At 45.9% G+C, this 24,434-nt stretch overlaps 1 protein-coding gene across 2 annotated transcripts in view; it reads right to left on the reverse strand.

The window, feature by feature from the left end:
* The window catches only part of LOC135211184 (zinc finger protein ubi-d4 B-like), a 227,435-nt gene that overhangs the window by 70,566 nt on the left and 132,435 nt on the right, over nucleotides 1-24,434 (reverse strand). For both annotated transcript variants that reach the window (XM_064244399.1, XM_064244398.1), the window contains exon 7: nucleotides 18,175-18,277. In XM_064244399.1, coding sequence (XP_064100469.1) covers nucleotides 18,175-18,277 — 103 coding nt within the window. The remainder of the gene's footprint in view (nucleotides 1-18,174; nucleotides 18,278-24,434) is intronic.

Consider the following 24,434-nt stretch of genomic DNA (forward strand, 5'->3'; position numbering starts at 1 on the left):
TAACCTACACAAGTATGGTATGACTAGGATTACAGCATTCACAAAAAAAATATCCAATACAGTTCTGCTTGTATGTATCAATTTTTGAAGGTAAAAGCTATTATGTTCCACTGTATAGAAGAAAATAGCATTTTAACAGATAGTATACCACTGAAAAAAACCTACCAATTCTTCACTGCAGTACAATTTTAGCAGAGACAAAACCAATTATTATAAAACTATTGATGATTAACAGGTAAAGTTAAAACATGCACAGCTTCAAGCATCCGAGTTATTTTCTTTAAAGGCTTAAGTACCATTTACAGATGGTACTTTGCATTTTCAGGGTTGCTGCACTTTAAGGAGAACTAAATTGTATTTAGGTACATTTTCTTAATTTGGTTTTGACATTGTACTATCTGCATTTGTCCATGTAATGGTCATTTATCTGCTATAAAAACAAACTAGTACACTGTACTGTATAACCCATCTACCAGTGAAGCATGACAAGTTTTTAATCAATTGGTATTTTTCATATCTAAAAAATCCGAGGTCTTAACATTGGGATAATCTTCTAGCGCCAGGTGGAAATCGGGTAAAATTAGCGAAAAAACTTGTGTAAACCAGGAACTATTGGCATCTGTGCTTGCTCAAAGGGTATATTTGGGAGCTCCCACAATGCCTTGGGTATCCCATGAGCACATCAGTTACGCTTCCAACCCAGTTTTAATTGTCAGAGGGGTGGTTCGAAGTGGGCCCTTACACGTTAAGACCTCTGGTTTATTAGTTATGAAAAATACAAATTGATTAGAAATTTGTCACTTGTTCATATACGAAGCAAACCTTAGGTCTTACATTAGGATAGACTTAATCATTGGTAGGAGGTATTCTAAAACAATCAACTACAACCTCAGAACCTATGATACATGAGAATCTATTGGTTCATCTCTCTGGGTGTTTCATACAATAACATAGTTCATTGTATTTGTAGATGATGGAGAGCTATCTGTTCCCATAACAAACCCATGTATCCTGTAGGTGGATTTGTTATCACCCCACTCTCTCCTTGTTACAAAGAGGGGTGTGTTGCTGCTGAAAACTAACTTATTGCTATTGATTACCTTCACACCATGGCTGTCTCACTCACCTGTATCTAGTCCATTCCAGCTCATGTGGGTATTCTTCCTCTTACTGCCCATGGGTAAAGAAGTATACAGAAAATGTAGAAAGAAACGAGACCAGTCATCTTATTCATTCTACTTTCATACCTTCATCTTAGACTAGGTACTAACTGACCCACCAGGAGTACTGGATGAGCTATACCACTTGTTGAGCAGCCACCACCAGACCCAAAGAGAAAAAAAAGTGACCAAGGATCTATGGGCAATATCCTTTAAATAAAAGGAAGTAAAGGTTGTTAGACATAGCCAAACACCAGCTTTCAAAATCCTCTCAAGAGACATTTTTCTCAAATGCCAAAGAAGAGCTCAGGCCCCTGATGTCCTGAGCTCTAGCTCTTCACAAAATTATTTGACCTTCCTGATTTTGTCAAATATGTATTGTTCATACGCGAACAAACCTTCGGTCTTAACAATAGGATAATTTCTAGCGCGCCTAGCTGGATCCGGTTAAAAAGCAGATGAAAGCAAGGAATCTTGTGATATCTGGCAACACATGCATAGCTCGGGTGAGGATTGGTCAAGGACGATGCCGCTACGCCAGTCTTTCTTTTGACCGCCTGGGCGAGAGTCGTGTTAACCTCTCTTGGCCTTTTTCCGGTTCATTGCCTGTTTCGCTTGTGTTTAGTGTGTGTTTGGCTGATATTATGGCTTCTTCTGCTCCTTCTCGGCGTCAGCGTAGGTGGCCCAGATTTCCAGGTTTTCCGTGTTCTCATTTTCTGGCTTGCAATGGACCCTCACATAACGTGCAGTAGGTGTTGTTCTAATTTTTGTACTATCACAAATCCTTGCACGGAATGCCGGGCATGGCCTAAGGAGCAGTGGAGGTTGTTTTATGGGAAGAGAGAACATCAGAGGGTCTCGACTCTTCCTACTTGGGAAGGTTTTTCGCCTTTTCCTGATGTTTCGTCTCCTGCAGTAGGCAACCCCCATAGTAGTGTTGTCTCTGCGTCTCCTTCCTTTTCTTCCATTGATTTGTTGATGGAAGTTTTGGGAGGCCCACCAGGCTAATGTTTGTAATGTAGCCCCCTCTTCCTCAGGAGTTTATTTGATTCCCGAGAAGGGTGAGGCTTTGTCATCAATCTCTTCTCTTCCAGAGTCGGAGGCTTCCAAAATGAGGGCAATTAAGAAGACGCTCGGGCTTAGGGGGTCCCCCGTCCGTGGAGGGGTTGCTAGCGCATTTTGTGGAGGCTCGCACACCCCCTCCCCGGTCTGGCCAGGCCATCCCCCCTCCTCCTGGCCTCTTCTTCATAGGGAGCAGAAGTCGGCCATCTTGTACTGCTCCGCCAGTGTCTGCTGCTGCTTCTTCGAGTCAGAGTGACGCTGTTGCGTTAGCCCCATTGATGACGTCATGGGATCAGTCTTTGTGTATTCCTCCGCCAGTGGCGTCTGATTCCCCCTCGCACCGAGGGGAAGCTGTGACGTCACCACCACTTGTGACGTCACTCCCATCGATGGCGTCTCTCCCAGTCGTCTCCTCTGATCCGCCTTTCTCAGCCGTGACATCATCACTGCCGCCCAGTTTGCTACATCTCCCTTCCTTGTCATCGGAGCCTTCTCTAGCACATCAGTCTGAGGTCATATGCCAGGCAGTACTTCAGAGGTTGGACTCTGTATTGGATGTGAAGTTGGCTACCTTATCGGTTGGGAGGACTGGTAGGAAACGTGTTGCCTCATCCCCGCCTCCTGAGAAGAGTGCGCATAAGAAATCAGTGCCGTCTTCCCCCTCTACGCCCCGTTGGCCTATCAAGCGTTGGAAGGCTAAGGACTTTGCCCTTTCTTCGCCTTCGAGGGAGGAACAATGGAGACGTGTTCCTGAGAGTAGTGTTGTTTCAGGCAGTGTTAGTGCTCTTTCCCGTGTACGATCTGCAGTGGATGCTTTGTCCTCTGCCTTGAATCTCATATAAGTAGAGTATCTAGATATTTTATGCTAACTAGAAGAAAGGCAATTCGCTCCAAAATGAGTTTAATACGGAGAAATAAACTCATACTCGCCATCAGCTGATTTCCAAACAAAACGCTGACCTCTTTGTTAGTATTTTATGATACAATAATATGAGAATACATACAATATTATTGGATACGGCAATGTATAACTTTTTAAAAGAATCAGACAAGATGCATATTCATTTTGTATTTATTTCGTAAATATACGTAGCCGTCAGCAGCCTGACGTCACTCAATTGGGTATACCAGTATCGGTCCGCATCTGATTCCCGTTTCATGTCTATCCCCCCCCTCTTGCTGATAGGTCATAGAATGCATTGAAACAACAAAATTGGCTTTTATTAACCCTTTAACGCCGATTGGACGTATTAAAACATCTATATAAATTGTCTGTTGGGTGCCGATTGGACGTATTTTTAAAATACCGCTTCGGAGTTTAAGGATTAATGAAGTTGTGCCCTGGATGTGGGAGAGAGAGATAAGGAGAAGTTCTTGGTAATGGTAGATATGGCAGCAAGGTACTGTCAGGCTTTTTGGATAAAAGATAAGAAACCAGAAACTATAATAAAGACACTTTTTGATGGTTGGTTTGCTATGTTTGGAGCCATTTCCAAAGTACTGTCAGACAATGGGGAGAATTTCAAAATGAAAATGTAAGCTAGCAGGCTGAGTTTTTAAATACTTGCTTATCTATTCTCTCACAGTCTCAGACCCCCTTCTTTATAACTCGATCTTCTAAGAAGGGTGGTCAGGTGGGTTGAAACCCCAGCCAGTTCTGGGTACTTGTACCTCCCTCCAACTACAGTGTCCCCCCCCCCATATTCATGGGGGATACGTAACTGACCCCCTCCCCCCTTGAATAGCTAGAATCTGCGAATAATAGTTGAAACCCTATAAAATGCTTAAAACTGCCTATATTGATAAACTCAAGATAAAAGTTACGTTAAGTATATCTTAGTTTTACCAGACCACAGCTGATGAACAGCTCTCCTAGGGGTGGCTAGAAGGATTAAGATATTTTAACGTGGCTAGGAACCAATTGGTTACCTAGCAACGGGACCTACAGCTTATTGTGGAATCTGAACCACAATTATATCAAGAAATAAATTTCTATCACCAGAAATAAATTCCTCTGATTCCGCGTTAGCCGGGCCGAGAATCAAACTTCGGACCACTGGATTGGTGGCCGAGTGCGAAAACCACTCGTCCAACGAGGAACTCAAGAGAAGCCCATTAAAAATTTTTATACCTGGATTTTTTTTATTAGTTTTATCACAAAAAGTGCATTTTATGATGAAACTGATTAAAAAAAATGGGAATTTGTGGATATTTCTCATAGAAAAATACTGCGAAATGACAAATTTTTTAAGACAATTTGTATTTTTCATAGCTACAAACCTGAGGTCTTAACAACAGGATAATTTTCTAGCACTTGAGCTGGCTCCAGTTAAATCGTAGATGAAAATGCAAGGAATCTTGTGAGATCTGGCGAATCTTGTGAGATCTGGCAACGCATGCATATATCGAGTGAAAACCTGTCAAAGACTGTGCACCCATGCTACTTTGTTCAATCTTTTTCTTAACTGCCTGGGAGAGAGTGCAGTTGCCCTCACTCAGCCTTTTAACCAGTTGATTGCCCGTTTTCACTTGGTGTTGTCTGTGTGTGTGTGTGTGTGTGTGTGTGTGTGTGTGTGTGTGTGTGTGTGTGTGTGTGTGTTGTGGCTTCCTCTGCTCCTCAGCCTCGCCAATGTATGTGCCTGGGAACTCAAAGGTTTCCCCTGTTCTCAATTCCTGGCTTCTTCAGCTACTGACCCACACTCCACATGCAATAGGTCTCGTGCTAATGTTTGTACCATAACAACTCCCTGACCGGAATTTCATGCGTGGCCCAGAGCACAGTGGAAGTTATTTTATAGTAAGAGTGAGCATCATAAGAGTTTCTACCCTTCCTTCATGGGAAGGGTTTTCATCACCTCGCCCCGATGCTTTGTCTTCTTCCGCAGTCACACCACATGATGCTCATGTTGTGCCTATGTCTCCTTCCTTTTCTTCCATCGATTAATCGTTGGAAGTATCGGGAGGTCCTCAGGCTGATTTATTGTGCAATGTCGCCCCCTCTTCCTTGGGAGTTATTTTGGTTCCTGCGAGGGAAGAGGCTTTTTCATCGGTTTCTTATTTTTCAGGTTCGGAGGCATCGAAAATGGCGGCACTCTGGGCATCGCATGGGCTATGGGGTTCACTCTCCTTGGAGGGTTTGCTGACGCATTTCATGGATGCTCACCTCCACCCTCAGGCGGTTCTATAGAGATTGAACTCTGTTTTGGAAGATAGGTTTGCTGCCATGTCGGCTGGGAAGACTGTGAGCAAGCGTGTTGCGTCACCCCCTCCTCCTGCCAAGAGGATGTGTAAGGAATCAGTGCTGTCATCCTCTCCTCCTTCTCCTCCATCTCTGCTGCGTCGGCATATCAATCATTGGAGGGTTAAGGACTTTGCCTTTTCTTTGTCTACAAGTGAGAAGCTGCACGCCCATGTTCCCGAGAGTGTTAGTGTTTCATCCCCTGTGCAATCTGCAGTGTCTGCATTGTCCTCTGCTTCGAGTCGCGAGTGTGGTGCAACCTCACACGTTCATGCGCTTGTTGCCGATTCTTCCGCTTCTTCGCCACCCGGGCCTATTCGTCATCGTAAGGATCTCATGGCGCAGAGATCCAAAGTTACAAACGCGGAAGTAGTGCAGCCGGAGTGTTTGTCTTCCCCTCCCCTTGATGCTGTTCGGGGTTCGACTCCGAGGAATTCTCGTTCTATGTCAAGTGTTTGAGACGCTTCTCCATCGCATGTATGTGCGTCTGCTCCACAAGGTTGCATACGTAGCCACATACGCGAGTTATCTATTGCGAGTGTTCATGGTGGTGTTCCTAGTGTTGTGGTTGGTTCATTGCAGAATTTGGCGCTTGGCTCTAGTCCGGACAGGTCTGCTGGCGCTTCGGGTTGTTTGGCTGCTGGGTCTACAGTTGGTTTGCACGAGGAGGGCATGATGGATAAGCCTGCATCTTCTTGTCGTCGGTCTCCATTGCTGGAACAGGAGGAAGGAGACACGCAAGAGTTTTTGTCTTCCTTTACCTAAGTTATCGATCTCATTCGTGGGTTCAACAATTTGGAAAGTAGGACTCGGGCTTGGTCGTCTTTCACTCTTTCCTGCTTGGAAGCCTTGCTGGGGGCTACACAAGATCCTAAGTCATGATTTGAGCTTCCCTTATTGGGGCATGTCCAGTCAGTCTTGCAAAAGGTGAACACTTCTGTGTCAGATCGGGACGGGTCTCTTTGGTCAAGGGGTTCTTCCAAGTTGCTTCCCCCTCCACTCACGAGGCATAGGAAGTATTATGCTACGAACTCTGCCTGCTTGTTGTCTCGTCATCTTAACCCAGACATCGTACGTCTGAAGGCAGGGTTGACTTTGGAGCAGGTGAGGTTAGTGTCGCCGTCCTTGTCTCCGCAGGATGCCTCAGCTTTGGTGTCTATGGCTGCCTCCATGTTACAGACTGTGTCAAGGTTCGACTTCTGGTTGACGGTCATTGTCAAGATTGCGTCTGACAGGTCCCCAGAAGGGTTGGTGAATGCTTTTTCTCTTGCCAGCTTGTTGCAGTCTGGGGAAAAGGTGTTCTCGTATCTTGCACACCTTAGCATCAATTTGTGGGCTAATCATCTTCTGATCAGAAGAGATGCAGCTTTGCCCAGGATAGCAAGATTAGTTGACCCCGAGTCCTTGTCGGTGCTAAGGAATGGGGATCTTTTAGAATCTCAGTTCCTGTTCCCTCAGGCTGAGCTGGAGAATGTGATAGACCGACGGCAAGCCAACACGAAGGACAGGTTGGTGCACCAGGCTGTGTCTAAGTCAGTCTCATTCTTGGAGATATCCAGCCCCACCTCCTCCTCCTGCTCAGCAGCAAACATGGAGATCGTCACCTGGTTGACCGTCTAGGAGTTCAGTTTCGGCGGGGCCCTCTCATTCGTCCCAGCCTAGGTCAGAGGACCAACGTCCATTTCAGTCCTGCTCTTACAGGTCAAGAAGGGGCTCCAGGGACAGAAATAAGGGGGGTCGTCGATAAGCTGGGCACCTCTCCCTCTCCTTTGCCATGAGTGGGGGGGTGTCTCACAGGCTAGCGAGACAAGTGGCAGAATTACGGGGCAGAGAAATGGGCAGTAGATGTCCTTTGAGTGGGTTATCTACTACCATTTGACTTCTCTCCCCCGCTCTCAGACAAACCCCTGCTCAGGCGAGTGTATCCTCTCGATTCTCCGAAGTTCTTGGCTCTCCGGGAGGAAGCGCAGAAAATGCTGGACAAAGGTGCAATAGAGGAAGTGGTGCGTCTGTCGCCAGAGTTTTACAGTCACATCTTGGTGCCCAAGGCATTAGGGGGATGGAGACCTGTGATCGACTTATCCACCTTGAATCACTTCATCAGCAAGACAAAGTTCAAGATGGAAACCCCACGATCAGTGTTGGGCAGCTGTGAGGGAAAGCGACTTCATGCTGTCGATAGATCTAAAGAACACATACTTCCAGATCCCTATTCATCAGTCATCCAGGAAGTTCCTTCGCTTATCTCTCGGAGAAAAGGTCTCCAAGTTCAAAGTCCTGTGCTTCAGATTGACCACAGCCACTTAGGTGTTCACAAGAGTCTTCTCTCTCGTCTCAACTTGGGATCATGCTCAGGGGATCCGTTTGCTGAGGTACCTCGACGATTGGATGGTCTTAGCAGGTTCCAGAAAGAAACTGCTGCAGGACAGAGATCATCTGCTTCGGTTTTGTCTGGAGCTCGGCATCATGGTAAACCAAGAGAAGTCCAATCTCGTACACAGTCAAAGGACCCTCTATCTAGGCATGGTCATCAATACGGTAGTCTCAAGAGTTTCCCCGTCAGATTAGAGATTGGAGAAGTTGCGAGTAGTGGCGCTCGACTTCCTATCGCAACCACATCAGTCAAGCTCATCAGTGGCAGATTCTTCTGGGAATTTTGTCTTCTCTGGAGAGGCTGGTCCCTCATGGGCGACTTCATCTTCAGTCTGCAATGGAGACTGAAGGAATTCTGGTCTCTGGCGGAGGACTCGCCCCGTGAAGAAAATCTTCGTTGGTGGTTGGACGACTGGAATCTCTTGAAGGGTGTTCCTCTGTGTTCTCTTCTGCTGGACTTCCTTCTGTTTTCAGATGCCTCCCTCGCAAGTTAACCACTCATTTAGGCGGCCTCATTACTTAAGGCATTTTGAGTTTGGAGGACAGAAACCAGCATATCGATGTCTTAAGAGTTAAAGGCAGCCTTTCTGGGTCTGAAGGAATTTCGGGAGAAAGTAGAGGGGCAAGCTATTGTACTCATGTCGGACAACACCGAGGTGGTCGCATATGTGAACAAGCAGGGGGCCTGGAGTTTCATGACAACTTCACTCCTTGACAGTCGAGGTTCACCAGTGGGTGGTCAGCAATTCCGTGGAGCTCCCAGCCAGGTATATCCCAGGCAAAGGGAATGTGGTCTCAGACAAGCTCAGTCGTCAGGATCAGATCCTACACACAGAATGGTCTCCCCATCAGGCCCTGGCAGACAGGCTCTTCCAGGTCTGGGGGAGACCTATGCTGGACCTCTTTGCAACCTGGTTCAGCAGGAAACTGGAGATATTCTGTTCAGTGGTTCTGGATCCTCTGGCGTTAGTTGAGGACGTGTTTCAACATCCCTGGGACAACCTGGAGGTGTATGCCTTCCCTCCATTTTGTTTGATCCCCCAAGTTCTGAACAGGTTGATGAGTTCGCAGTCTCAGGATGACATTGGTAGCCCCTCTGTGGCCACAGGCGGAATGGTTACCGTTTTTGTCGGAGGTGGCGAGGGAGATTCCCCATGGCAGCATCATCTTTATCAGCCACACGTAGAAAGATTCCACCAGTCATTAGAATCCCTGTCTCTTCATGGTTGGAGGCTATCAAGTATCTATGAGCGAGAGGCTTTTCTCAGAAGACAGCAGGACATATGTCCAGCAGTCTCAGAAAGTCTACCTCTGCTGTTTACCAAGGCAAATGGGCGATTTACTGTGATTGGTGTCATAAACAGGGTTTTCCTCCTCTCGGAACCTCTATTCAGCGCATAGCAGACTTTTTGGCCTTCCTCAGGGATGAGAAAGGCTTATCTGTTTCTGCCATTGGAGGCTACAGGGTGGCTCTGAGTTTAGTGTTATGTCTTAGAGGTATTGACATCTCCTCATCCTGGGAACTCTCGCTAGTTAAGGGGTGTGAGCAGTCGTGTTCTCCTAGAAAGCTCAAGCCTCCAACGTGGAATGTTTCCTTGGTCTCGAGAAGTTTCACTAAAACTCCTTATGATTGTTTGTTTGTATGGTGTTTTTACATTGCATGGAACCAGTGGTTATTCAGCAATGGGACCAACAGCTTTACGTGACTTCCGAACCACATCGAGAGTGAACTTCTATCACCAGAAATACTCCTTACGAGCCTTTGCGTTGTTCATCAGACAGGAACTTGACACTCAAAACATTTTCCTCCTGGCCTTGGCTTTTTCAAAGAGTGGGGGAGGTACATCGCCTGAGCTATGATGTGAAGCACACCAGGGGTTGGGGGTCAGTGTCCTTCAAATTTGTCCTGGAATTTGTGGCTAAGACCCAGAATCCCTTGGTGCAGGATGATAGGTTCGCCTCCTTTTCCATTACATCACTGGACGACTTTGTGGGTGGTGATTCTCAAGAACTTTTGTTATGTCCTGTCAGGTCTCTGCGTTGCTATCTTAAGAGAACACATCTTAAGCCAGGCTGTCGTAGGCTTTTTGTTAGCACGGGTGTATACAAAGAAAAAGGTGTCTAAGAAAAATCTCTTTTTGGATACGTGAAGCTATCAGACAGGCGTATTTGACTCGATGATTCCGCCGCTACGTCTGTGCAGGCTAGAGCACATGACATCAGGGGTATTGGTCCCTCTCTGGCTTTCAAGAAGAATTTGGCTGTTCATAGAGTTCTGAGAGTTGGTACTTGGTTGTGCCAGTCCACGTTTACCTCTTTGTATCTTAAAGATGTTGCCCACAGATCTATGGGCACGTTTTTCCTTAGGTCCTGTGGTGGCTGCCCAACAGATTGTGTAACCCATCGTTGCTCTTACAGGACACGTTTGTATCTTACCTAAGGTGTGGAAGAGAGAATGAGTGAGTTGGCTGGTCTTTTCTTTCTCTTGTTCCTTTCCTTCTTCCTACAGGCAGGTTGAGAAATAGACACGTCATTCGCTGGACTGGTCTGATACAGGTGGGTAATTTAGTCATACTGATAGTTTGGTTGCTTTGTGTTCAAATAGTAAAACTCTCTATTCGGTAGCTTATACTCTGCTCTCCCTAGCAAGGGGGAGTGAGAAGTAATATCGAACCCTGGTGCATTGGTTTCTTATCGAATAGTCAAAGTTTCTCTTTAGTTCCTTTATGCAATGATTTGTCCCATATATCCTTGTACGTAACCCAGTGGCCAAGTTGTTGGATATCAGTTTATCTAGCTTCTCAAGGGCATCAGTCCCTCTCCTGTAGATATTTCTTTCGGAGTTGGACTGGTGGTAGGCCCCCGGCCAGTTTAGGGTGTCTATACCTCCCTCCAAGTTAAAGTCTATCCAATTGTTAAGACTGACGGTTTGTCCACGTATGAACAAGTGACAAATTTTTTTAAGAATATGTTATTGTTATAATACAATTAAGTTTGTTCATACTTACCTGGCAGATATATATATAGCTGTATTTCTGACGTCCGACAGAATTTCAAAATTCGCGGCACACGTAGTGGGGCGGTCAGGTGGTAGTACCCATTCCCGCCGCTGGGCGGCGGATATCAGGAACCATTCCCATTTTCTATTCATATTTATTCATGGCCCTTGTCTCCTGAGGGGAGGAGGGTGGGCACTCTAAGTATATATATCTGCCAGGTAAGTATGAACAAACTTAATTGTATTATAACAATAACATTTTGTTCATGAAACTTACCTGACAGATATATATATAGCTGAATCACACCTTCGGATGGTGGGTAGAGACAGACTAGGATTTTTTAGGAAATTTAAATTAAAATAAAAGATTAACTTATTGGTTCCTTACCTGATAGCAAAGTAGACTATGTGATTACTGTCAGCTAAAGCCTGCTTATGCTTTATCAGAGTTGCCAGCCAGGTTTTGACCTGTAGTGCTGGTGCTCTCTGGATGCTCTGTCAACGGGGACGTGACCACAATGCGACAAGACCATCTAGGCAAACATATGGCAGTAACACAGCAACCGACCACCACCTGACCAACTAACGCAAAAAACCCCTGATATTAACACTATGGAATGGGAGATTTTCACAGAAGATCTCACCATCAACCAAAAAAACACAATAAACTAACCTAACTAAGCTAAGGGATAGGGAGAGAGCTACCTTCAGCCCCCAAAACTGTGTCTGCCGAAATGTAAGGTCCCAAAGAACTACAGTTCTCGTAAATCGTTCTCACATCCCGGAGGTAATGTGAGGCGAATACGGAATTGCTCCTCCAGAAGCGTGCTATCAAGAATATCTCTGATAGACATGTTCCTTTGGAAGGCAAGAGAGGTAGCTACGGCTCTGACCTCGTGAGCTTTCACTTTAAAGAGGCTCATATCAGTCTTCTGGCAAGATGAATGAGCCTCTTTAATGACGTCCCTCAAGAAGAAAGCAACAGCATTCTTCGACAACGGCAAATCCGGTCTCTTCACCGAGCACCAGAGATTACCTGAGGGACCTCTTATCTCTCTAGTCCTATTCACATAGAACTTGAGAGCCCTGACAGGGCACAGGGCTCTCTCTGGTTCTTGACCCACGAGACTCGATATTCCTTTGATTTCAAAGCTCTTTGGCCAAGGATTAGACGGGTTCTCGTTCTTAGCCAAGAAAGAAGGGTTCAACGAGCAGACAGCGCTGTCTCCCTTGAAACCCACTAGGCTACTGAACGCTTGGATTTCACTAACTCTCTTCGCCGTCGCCAGAGAAGCTAGGAAAAGCGTTTTCCTCGTTAAGTCCCTTAGAGAAGCTTCATGGAGAGGCTCAAAGGGACTTAGCATCAGATGTTTCAACACCACATCTAAATTCCATGAGGGCGGTCTTGCTTGTGGAATTTTGGTGGTTTCAAACGACCTTAAGAGATCGTGCAGATCCTTATTGTCGGAGAGGTCCATTCCTCTGTGGCGAAAAACGGCAGACAACATACTCCTATAACCCTTGATTGTAGGAACTGCCAATTTTTGCACATTTCTTAGATAGAGTAAGAAATCTGCTATCTGATTCACAGAGGTCGTGGAAGAGGAAATTCCTTCCTTCTTGCACCATGCCCTGAAGGAGGACCACTTAGACTGGTAGACAGCTCTTGAAGAGGCTCTTCGAGCATTAGCGATTGCTCTCGCAGCTGCCTTTGAAAAGCCTCTCGCTCTGGCCAGCTTTTCGATAGTCTGAAACGCAGTCAGGGCCAGAGCGGAGAGGTTTTGGTGAAACCTTTTGAAGTGAGGCTGTCTGAGTAGATCTCTCCTCCAGAGGGCAACGTTCTTGGGTAAAGTCCACAAGGAACGTCATGACCTCTGTGAACCACTCTCTTGCTGGCCACATTGGGGCAATCAGAGTCAACCTTGTCCCTTCTGACGCTGCGAACTTTCTCATTACGTCCCCCATGATCTTGAATGGGGGAAAGGCGTAAAGATCCAGGTCTGTCCAGTCCCAGAGCAACGCGTCCACTGCAATTGCCCCTGGGTCCATAACCGGGGAGCAATACAGAGGAAGCCTCTTCGTCCTTGATGTAGCGAACAGGTCTACTAGAGGACGTCCCCACAATTTCCATAACTTTTGACAGACTTCCTGGTGCAAGGTCCATTCTGTTGGTAGAATCTGATTCCGGCGGCTGAGAAGGTCCGCCCTGACATTCTGAACCCCTGCCACGAATCTTGTCAGGATCTTGATGCGCCTTGCGTCTGCCCATAGCAGAACTTCCTTCGCCAGGAGAAAAAGGGATCTGGAGCGAGTCCCTCCCTGATTCTTTAGATACGCAAGGGCTGTGGTACTGTCCGAGTTGACTTGAACAACCTTGCTTGACAGTTTTCCTTCGAAGAACTGCAGCGACAGGAATATCGCTGCCAGTTCCTTTACATTGATGTGCCAGGCTACCTGTTCCCCTCTCCAGGAGCCTGACACTTCTTCCCCCCCTAGTGTTGCTCCCCAACCGGAAATGGAAGCGTCTGAGAACAACACTAGGTCGGGGCTCAGAAGATTTAAGGAGAGGCCCTCTCGTAACTTCTGAGGGTCGAGCCACCATCTTAAGTGTACTCTTACTTCGTTGAGATCCTTAGGATCGCATTCAGGTCCCCTTTCGACGTCCATTCTTCCGCAAGGAAGAATTGAAGAGGCCTGAGGTGCAGTCTTCCCAGCGAGACAAACTTTTCTAGTGAGGAAATGGTGCCCAGCAGACTCATCCACTCCCTCACCGAACAAGCTTCTCTCTCTAGGAAGGCTGCGACTTTCTCTAACCCCAGTCGCTGACGTTCCTGGGATGGAAACGCCCGAAAAGCCACTGAATCCATCTGAATCCCCAGATACACGATGGACTGTGTCGGGGTCAGATGCGACTTTTCGGTGTTGACCAACAGACCCAGAGACTTTGCTAGGGCTAGCGTAAACTGAAGGTCCTTCAGACACTTCTGCCTCGACGACGCTCTGATCAGCCAATCGTCGAGGTAGAGGGATATCCTGATTCCTGACGAATGGAGCACCACTTTCGCTACATTGCCTCATAATCATTGTGAAACCATTGGGGCCGTGCTGAGACCGAAACAAAGTGCTCTGAACTGCCAAAACCCTGTTGTCCAAGACGAATCTCAGGTACTTCCTTGAAAGAGGGTGGACTGGGACGTGGAAGTATGCGTCCTGCAGGTCTAGAGACACCATCCAGTCGCCAGGTCTCAATGCTCCCAGCACCGACTGAGGCGTCTCCATTCTGAACTTTATCTTTTCTACAAAAAGATTTAGCCTGCTCACATCCAGGACCGGGCGCCAACCTGACGATTGCTTCGGCACTAGGAAAATCCTGTTGTAGAAGCCCGGTGACTCTAGGTCCAAGACTTGTTCCACCGCTCTTTTTTCGACCATCTGGTCTAAGAGATCGAAAAGAACACTTTTCTTCTCTCCCTGATAGGATGGAGAGAGGTCTCTGGGAGTTGAAGTCAAAGGAGGAGGATGAAGAAAGGGGATCTTGTACCCCCGTTCTACTATCTTGAGGGTCCAAGGATCCGCTCCTCTCTGCCTCCAAGACTCCGCAAAGAATTCCAGTCTGGCCCCGACTGGTGTCTGAAGGACGAGATCTTCATTTGCTGTTTTTCGGTTTGAATGAAGCTCTTCCTCTCGAAAACCCTCTCCCTCGAGGAGCTGCTCTCGAGGGGGGTGCCCCGCGAAAGGGTTTGACTTTCTTCGGGGGTTTGCTGAATGTTGAAGTGGAAGGAACCGCTGGACGTCTTGAAGACTGAACCAAGAGGTCCTGGGTCGCCTTTTCTTGCAAACTCTGTGCAAGATCCTTTACCATAGCCTGGGGGAAGAGATGGTCCGAAAGAGGCGCAAAGAGCAATTCCGCTTTCTGAGCGGGAGATACCGACTTAGCAGTAAAATTGCACAGCAGTGCTCTTTTCTTCAGGAAGGCAGTTCCAAAATTCGAAACTAGCTCCTCCGAACCATCCCTGACGGCCTTGTCCATACATGACAGCACGCTGGACAGCTCCCCCAGACTGAGAGAATCAGGACTTCTAGACTGAAGGTCCAAAACTCCCAGACACCAGTCTAGGAAATTAAACACATTAAGGGTACGAAGAAGTCCCTTCAAGTGGTGGTCAGTCTCAACCGGAGTCCAGGTCACCTTAGCAGACGCTAAGAGAGACCTCCTCTGTGCGTCCACTAAACTGGAGAAGTCACCCAACGCGGACGAAGGGACCTTTATCCCCACATCCTCCTTGGTCTCATACCAAACTCCTCCTTTCCCGGCGAGTCTAGAGGGTGGATGGGCGAAAGTGGTCTTGCCCTGATCCTTCCTTCTGGACATAAAGTCTTGAAGTTTCTTAAACGCCCTCTTGGTCGACAGCGACGTCTTCATTTCGACGAATTCAGGGGTCTTTACAGTCTTGGAAGACGAAAGTTGTGAGGGAGGAGACCTAGGGGCTGTAGGCTGGAACTTGTCCCCGAATGCTGAACGTAACAGCCTAACCAGAACCTTGTAGTCCGAGACAGCTGAAGCTACCGGCTGTTCTTCCTCTACGGAACTCCCTGGGCTACTAAGTTCCCCTTCCTCCCTAAGAGGAACTGGAGAACGCCTATCAGGAGAGGGAGTACGTCCCGTAGGCTCAATCCTGAATAAAGACTTCCGTTGGTTGGAAGTATCCGCTACAGGTACGGAAGCGGCCGTACGTTGATCTTTAGAGTCACTGACATCTTCCGAAAGAGGAGCGTCCTTAGAAGCCACTTGAACTGTCTTAACAGAAGCTCCCCTACGAAAGGAAGCGCGAGCTTCCTGACGAGCGGCGCCAAAAGCGTCCTGCTTAGACAAGAGAGCGTCCTGCTTTGCAGTCTCAAAAGCGTCCTGCCTCGCTCGAAAAGCGTCCTGCTTCACACGGCAAGCGTCCTGCGGAGCGCCTCCAAAGCCCTCCTGGTCTTAAAACCAGAAGCGTCCTGCTTCGCGCGCCGAGCGTCCTTAAAAGAGTCTTGAAGAGAGCTCAAAGCGTCCTGTCTAGAACGCCGAGCGTCCTGCCGAGCGTCCTCAACCGCTACTTGCCGAGAGCGTAAAGCGTGCTGCTTCGAACGCCGAGCGTCCTGACGAGCGTCTTCTCCTGAGAGAGTAAAAGGTCTGCTAGGAGAACGAGAACGTTGACGATCCGGAGGCGGAGAGAGAGACGAGCGAGCTGAGAGAGAATGAGGCCGCTTCGTCCTCTTGACGGGCAGCCGAACGTCCTTCCTACGCTTAGGCTCGACTGCTGCTGGGCAAAGGTCCTTCTGAAGGCCATCAGCGACGTAATCTGGTCCTGAAGGGACACAAGGATATCCTTCGTAGGTGACGAAGGAGCAAGAAGGGGCAGGACTGAGACTGCGAGAAGGCGAGGGGCGAGGGGACGCCTCCTTCCTTCTAGCAGGTACAGCTATCTGCCTCTCAGGTGAACACGCCCGTGCGTGGAAACGAACGTCCTCATCGGAAGAAAGCCTTCCTCTCTTCTGAGGAGGAAAGGCGTCATAAGCGTCCTCTGACGAAAGAGGAGACATAGGACGTGAAGCGTCCTCAAAGCGAAAAGTCCTTTTCAACGGACGCGAGTCTCTCCGAGCGCTCCACCCCTTGCGCGGGGAGGACGCTTCGGAGGACGAAAAGCAATCTCTCAGGATACGCGCTCGTGCGCGCTCCTTGGCAGCCTGGGATTTAGCAACAAGGCCTGCCGAAGGGACGCCAGATCGGTGGGGAGCCCCCGTAACCCCCTTGCGGCTTTCGACATACCCACTCCCTGAGTCCTGGGAGTCCGATAGAGGTCTAGGCCTAGAGGCATTATGGGGCCGATCTGACGCCCCCTCCACAACACTAGGGGCACTAACACAAACTTTCACTGGGCCGGTTTCTAGGGCCAAAACTTTAGATTCGAGAGCACGAATAGACTCTAGAATCAGAGAAAGGGTGTTACCTTCTCCAGACACAGCACTGGGGTCCCGAAGGCAAACAACACAGGATTAGGTTGGGCAAAATCTACTGGTGTTAGAGGAGGAAATGTTACTATCCTTACCTTTAGTAGAGCTGCCCTTGGAGGAAGACCTCCTGACTCTATCGCGCTCCAATTTACGCCGATAGGTCTCATACATCCTCCATTTATCATCATCCAAATCCTTACATTCATTGCACCGATCATCAACCACGCAAACTTGCCCCCTGCAATCCATACAAACTGTGTGAGGATCAACTGAAGGTTTAAGAAGCCTCACCTTACATTCACTCCTCACACACACTCTGAAACTTCCCGAACTTGATCCAGACATACTGAATCCAGAAAAGCCAATCCAAAATCAAAAACCAATCCACTATTACGCGTGCCAATCCAACAATCCAGAAGTCGATACCAAAAGTCAATCCAGATAATATTATGCGAGATATATGAAAAAATCCTAGACGGAGGTACTGTAAACAGATGTTTGCAGCACCGGCGACAGAAAAAATATGAATAGAAAATGGGAATGGTTCCTGATATCCGCCGCCCAGCGGCGGGAATGGGTACTACCACCTGACCGCCCCACTACGTGTGCCGCGAATTTTGAAATTCTGTCGGACGTCAGAAATACAGCTATATATATATCTGTCAGGTAAGTTTCATGAACAAATTGTATTTTTCATAGCTACAAACCTGAGGTCTTAATGTTGTACTGACCACCTCTAGCCACCCCTCTGTCTTCTTAAGACATCCTGGATTGGGAATCCTATTGTTAAGACCAAAGGTTTGTTCACGTATGAACAATACGTGAATAATGGGTAGAAATCGTCCATAGAGAAATCCACAAATGTGTGAGTCCGTGAATGTCGAGAAGGCGATTACAGGGGTCCACTGTATAAGTTTGTTTTATTGTTTAGAAACGTTTGTTATGCAAATGAACAAAAGACAAATTTTTAATCCATTTGTATTTTTCATAGATAACAAACCCAAGGTCTTAACATTTACTACCCACCTCTAGCTGCCCCTCTCCTATACTGGGTTGGTAAAATGACTGACACGTCACGAGGTACCAAGCGCCGTCGGTGACAAGCTTCCACATTGCATACGCATAAGTTTCCAGATGCCACAGATTCTTTGCTTTAAAATATTTTATTTTTTAACCGGTTTCCAGCTGGCGCTAGAAAATTATCATATTGTTAAGACCGAAGGTTTCTTACCTATGAAATATATACAATTTGATTAAAAATTTGTCATTTTATCAAATGCTGACTGACCAAGTCTTAAAGCTATTCTTTAAGCCTATCAAAAAGAGTACAAAATAAAATGTGAAATCCTTACATTCACAAGAGTAGGGCTTTCCAGTGGTATCATCCTCATCTTTCTTCGTGTTTTTCATAGGTTTTGATGGAGTCTTTCCAACACCCTTCTTTTTGGGCCCTCGCTGAAAGAAAAATAAAAATTGTAGCTTGATAAGCACCAAAAAGCAAATAAATACCTATCTAATAATAGTAGTTATTACTTGTTGCAGCAAACTTTTTGCCTAGTTCCTGAAATCTTCCTTACCCCATTAATCCTAATGTCACCTCAAATTTCTGAAAATGATTTAGTTCTATGTTTTCCTTCAAAACCAAAAATTGAGTAGCAAACTCTCTTTCACATAATGTTTATTTAATGCAAAAGTGCACTTTAATCTTGACCTCTTTATTAGTTTAAAATGGAGTCAAGTTTCATCAGGGATGCATTCCACATATGTACATCAATAAATCATGCAAAGCTCAGTACTATGTTAATCTGGTTGATGTAAGATGCTCTCTCAACTCCCATATTAGGTCAGACAAAATGCTGGCATTTGTGTTAAAAACATTCTGAGGACTGCCTACTTGCAAATCTCTCTACCTCAGGCCATCACCTCTAGAAATAGTATAAACATGGAAAAATTGCTTTCTTTAATTTTTGCTCACATGGAATTGAGAGATTTATCGAAAATAAAAAACAGTATACTTAATAACCTTAAAATTAAACATGATCAACCAAAGTGTTGTTCATTACCATGTAAAAATGGCTGGTTGTATTGAGCATTTTCTTTGTTGCTGATAATACCTGTTCCAGAAAAGTTATTCCTTTAAATTAGATAAGTACAATGACAATTAACCTATTATATTTTTCAATATTCTGTGTCTTCAGATGATTTCAAATATCAAAATCTCAAAGATGGATTTTAAATCCAAGTAAGTTTCATGATGGCATCATCTGTTCATTTAGTTTCCTTGTCTATAGCAAAAAGAAAATTACTTACCTCTGTGTCTTTTTATTGTTATTTTTTCTTTAAATCTGCCTCTACATTTTAAGGTAGCCTTGCAATGTGTATTCAACAAGTGCTACTTTTTCAACTCTGGGCTGCAAGTTAGTCATTTACCTTCTAGCCTGGGCTAAATATAGATACGTACTAATACACCTGCTACCCAATGCCTTAACAGTAGGATAAGAAAAGGGATTTTGACGAAGGAAAAATCTATTTCTGGGCAAGGGCCTGTGTCGCCCAGTGAAATGTCCCTTTAGCACACATTTCTAAGGTAAATTAATGCTAACATACCAGAAAAAAGGCTAAAATGGAAATGCCAGAATATTCTGGCTCACTCACCTTATATAAAGGTGTCAGTATGGTTTCTGGGGCGAGTGAAACCACTACCAGGGGTCTTTTGCCATTTAGATTCATCCTTCTTCAAAATCCCTCTACCTGAGAGGAGCCAATCCAAGGCCCACTCCCCGCTACCGCTACTACTAGCGCCTCTGACGGCATCCTTTTCGTTAGCACCATTCAGACCGCACGCGTTTTTTCTTGCTCTGTGTTGTGCTCGCACTGGATTTATCTTATTTCATCATGGAACGTCAAGCTATTGCTGCATCCAAGTTAAGTACTGTTAGAAATGTTTCATGTCAATTTTAGCCGGGCAAGGGCCAGTTTAACCATTTAATTTTGGTTATTAAAGACGGCGTCCTGGACGGCTTTGTTCCCTCCCACGTGTTTCATTGTTTCGTGCTACTCTCGGTCTCCTATACCGTTTGTGCTCGAATGATTTAGCAGTACATTTTTATTACTATGGCTATGCATTATTGACATATTATTATGATTATTTAACCATTTATTTTAACACAGGGGTTCAATTGAGTTCGCACGAGCTCGTAGCCTACATCGCTCCTATCAGCTCAGAGTTCATGCATGCATGTTCTTTTGTAATTAGGTCTATGATAGGCTCCATAAAGGACTTAGGTCCTTTCTTTTGGTCCTAAGCTACCCTGGCCACCGCCCTACGTTCCTACGTATCAGCATAGGCCAGCTGCTTTGAGTTGCTAGGTCGCCCTCCCTCCTTGGTTGGCCCGACCCAGCTTCTCCAGGACTATTCTTTCTCTCTTTGCTCGATTTTCTTCCTTCTCCCCCGTGTTTTGTTAGGATGTTATTGTATTCATGCCTTTTGAGACGGTTCGAGCTGGCCTAGGCCACCTCTGATCGCATGGTCTTTCTCACTGCGTGGCTCACTCCACGACCGAGAAGAGTCCAGGCGATCACCATGAGCCACCCAGCGTCAGTCCCCCATGCTTACTCCCCCCTCCAGAGATACGCTCGTTCACGTTGTCCCTGGCAACCGATCCGAGCTCCCTCCCTTCTTCCCCCCCCCACCACGCGGGGGGATACGGGAGTTAGCTGGAGGACACGCGGCACTGGCTTGGCTCTCACCGCTCTCATCACAGAGTACGGGGGGGGGGGGTGGGGGGGGGGGGGGGGGGGGGGGGGGGGGGGGGGGTCCCCCTGCATGGCCGAGTCTCGGTTGCACTCGGCTCTCCTCGGTTCTCAGGCCGAGCTCTCCTATCCCGAGTCATCACCCTTCCCGCTTCGGCGGATCGGGGCTCCGGCATCGCCAGACCCCAAGACCAGTGACTGTAGGAAAGCTTCCAGCATCTTTTTATACTTAATGCATGTTTACGTTTATTCTTTACATCCATTGTTTTAGTCTAAGTTGGCGGAGACCCCGCTCACCATCTAGTTTTCACCACCTACTTATTCTAATGTTAGGTTTTTATGGCGGAGTTATCCACCCCGCCACCAATTATTGGTCCCCCCCTGCTCCTCACCCACCGTCCTAGTACTCCTCACTCCGGCGTATAGGTTAGGTACTACTGTCTCGGTGATATTTTGTCCTCCGGCAACGCCGGAGAGACACTGATTCAAGTTTTACCAACCCTATCGGACACTCACCACGTTACACGGCAGAAGAGCAGGGAGAGACTAAGCCTTAAAATTGTCTATGAACTCCGGTGTTATGATATATCACATCATGGACTTAGTCCAGAAAGTTAGTGTTGATATTCATGTATCATTTCACTTACAGGCTACCCACTGTATGGAGTCGGGTGCAACGCCGTACTCCAAGACCCCTGTGGGCACGAGGTCTGCCGGACCCACGCTACTTGTGCGATCCAGTACGGCAATCTGGCGGTTTGGCACCATGAGAGCTGCACTATCTGCTACGAGCTAGTGGAACAGGTCTCCTCCGGAGTAAGTACACCTCCGGATACTAACCTTGTCACATTTAATTTATTGAACTAGCATATTTGTCAATGACAATCTCAACACATCCTGCAGAGAGCTTTACCCAACAACTATCAAGTATCGGAAGTCAAGGTAGAGACACTTCAGCCAAAAAATTAGCACAAACTATTGCTGTATAATAAAATGAGACTGCCAATTTGACACTCCATCATCAGGTCACCTCATCAAAAGTCAATCACTCTCCTAATCTCAATGGTAAATCATCAAGCCATGATAACTCAACAACCATGTTAAAGGTTGCAGGTCCATAATAACATCGCATGTGAAGTATAAGGTCTTTAATAGATAATATCTTTCGAACCTTGTACTAGTTCATCTTCAGTCAAGTCTTGACTGAAGATGAACCTAGTACAAGGTTCAAAAGCTATTATCTATTAAAGACATTATACTTCACATGCAATATTATTGTGGACCTGCAACCATTGTCATCATTTTCAACACTGAAAATTGTGCCAAACATGTTAAAAACAATGAAATATCACCCAACATATATTTCCATGTACAAGACTACCATCAAATCCTAAAATTCATTCCTAAAAATTAGGGATTGTCAAGTGATATTCATAGGTCACCTAGCCTTGGTCCTCAGTGCAATAACCACTGGCATACACAAAAAGATTCACATTATGATATATACACTGATATAGTAAAAATGATCTTATACATTACTGGCATACCTGATAAATAATTCCATATCAATGAAATCGGCTTTTATGTTTGCGAGCCCAGCCGATAAAATGAAAACATCAAGTTATGGTTGTGCTCACAAAAACACTTATCTTTTGGTAACCTTTCAGAAATTTTAATATATTATAAACGAAAAGATTCACATTATGATATGCACTGATAGGATAGTAAAATTGATTATCTTATGTATTACATAGGCGGCCCTCGGTTAGCGGCAAGGGTTCTGTTCCTGGCTGCCAACGCTAAGCAATTTTAAAGCCTACGACCGCCAAACACCTTCTTTTGTAATACTAGACCAGTTAACAGCGCTCTAGACTAGTCAAACGGCGCCATAATCAAGCAATGACGCAATAAGTAAAATTATATTTATGCAGTATAGTGCCATAGAATTTACTGCACAGTAGTATTGTAAACTACATTATAGTACAGTGGTACCTCGACATACGAAATTAATCCGTTCCAAGGCGGCCTTCGTAACCTGAGCTTTTCGTATCTCGAACCGGATTTTGCATGTAAATTGCCTGATTTGTTCCAAGCCCTACAAAAACACCCCAGTAAATTTTATAATAAAGCTAAATTGACCAATAAACAATGAAATACAACAATTTGGACCATTCAATACCTAACTTAAACGTACTACTAATATGTACTACATAGTACGTACCTGTAAAGTGTATTAGTGTACATGGTATACAAGAAATACTGTACGTACATACGTACGTACATAATGAAATGTGGAACCTTACCTTTCGAGTGACGCTATCTCCGAAAGTGGCGACAGAGGAGGAAGACAAACAGCAGAAAACTTGTTAGTATGTACACTTAAGTTTACGGAACACATTAAAAAATGTCAAGAAACATAGACTAAACTTTACGAAACACATTAACAAATGGCACAAAACCGTAACACTTAACTTTACAAAAAACTTACAATTAAATTTTGTTTTTTCTTCTTTTTTTGATTTTTACATTTTTTTTTACTTTTTTACACTTTACGTTTCTTACAAAATTTCAATTTCTTCACCACTTTCAACTTTCTGTTTTTTCGTAGTATCAATTGGATCTTCCTTTTTGCTTACTCCTACTAAAGGCCTCTTTAAAAAAAACAATCCAAGGAAGATTACTTCTGCCTACTTTTCACAATGTTCCTGAAACGACTCAGGCAAACGTCATCGAACTGCGCAAGCATACGACCTGTGTAAGCATTTTCAGGGTGTCTCTTTTCTACAAATGATTGCACCTTATGAAAAGCAGCTAGAACATCCTTAATTTCTGCCGTTGTCATAGGGTTGTCCTCCTCCCCCTCCTCGCTGCTGCTAGAGAACTCTTCTTGAACGATGTTTTGTTGCACGGCCTCCAACTCCTTCAGGTCATACGTCTTAAGATTCCCTTGGTGCTCCTCAAGAAGGTCATTGATGTCGTCCTTGTCAACGACCAGGCCCATGGACTTGCCGAGTGCAACGATCTCGTCAAGATCTGGTTGCGAAAGTCTCAGGATCATCAACTGTTTCTGAATCTGCACCAGCTTCGCCCATGCCGAATCTCTTGAAGTCTCGGGCGGATACGGCATCAGGCCAGAGTTTCCTCCAAGAAGAATTCAAGGTTCGGATCGAAACCTCCTGCCAAGCTTGATCGATGAGTCGGATGCATATCACGATATCGAAATGCTCCTTCCAAAATTCACGCAAGGTGAGGTTTGCGGTATCGGTGATGTTGAAACATCTCTTGAAAAGATGTTTCGTATACAGCTTCTTGAAGTTCGATATCACTTGCTGGTCCATGGGCTGGAGGAGAGGGGTGGTGTTAGGAGGAAGATAAAGAACCTTGATAAAAGAATACTCCGCTAGGATATCTTCCTCAAGGCCAGGAGGATGACCGCCCTTGTCCAACAACAGCTGACATTTCAGAGGGAGGTGCTTCTCTTTCAAGAATTCCTTAACTGTCGGGCCGAAACACAGATTTGCCCACTCCGCGAACAAAAGTCTTGTTACCCAGGCTTTCGCATTAGCCCTCCACATGACTGGAAGCTTCTCCTTTAGCACTTTGTGGGCCTTGAAGGCTCGAGGAGTCTCCGAATGATAACACAAGTAGGGGCTTCACCTTGCAATCCCCACTGGCGTTCGAACAAAGTGCGAGCGTAACCCTGTCTTTCATAGACTTATGCCCAGGTAGCTTTTTCTTTTCCTGCGTGATGTACGTCCGACGAGGCATTTTTTTCCAAAAAAGGCCAGTCTCATCACAGTTGAAGACTTGCTGAGAACTGTAGCCTTCCTTGATTGTCATCTCATCGAACGTCTTAATA

Source organism: Macrobrachium nipponense, chromosome 4 (assembly GCF_015104395.2).
Source record: "Macrobrachium nipponense isolate FS-2020 chromosome 4, ASM1510439v2, whole genome shotgun sequence".
NCBI classification, from domain to species: Eukaryota; Metazoa; Arthropoda; class Malacostraca; order Decapoda; family Palaemonidae; genus Macrobrachium; species Macrobrachium nipponense.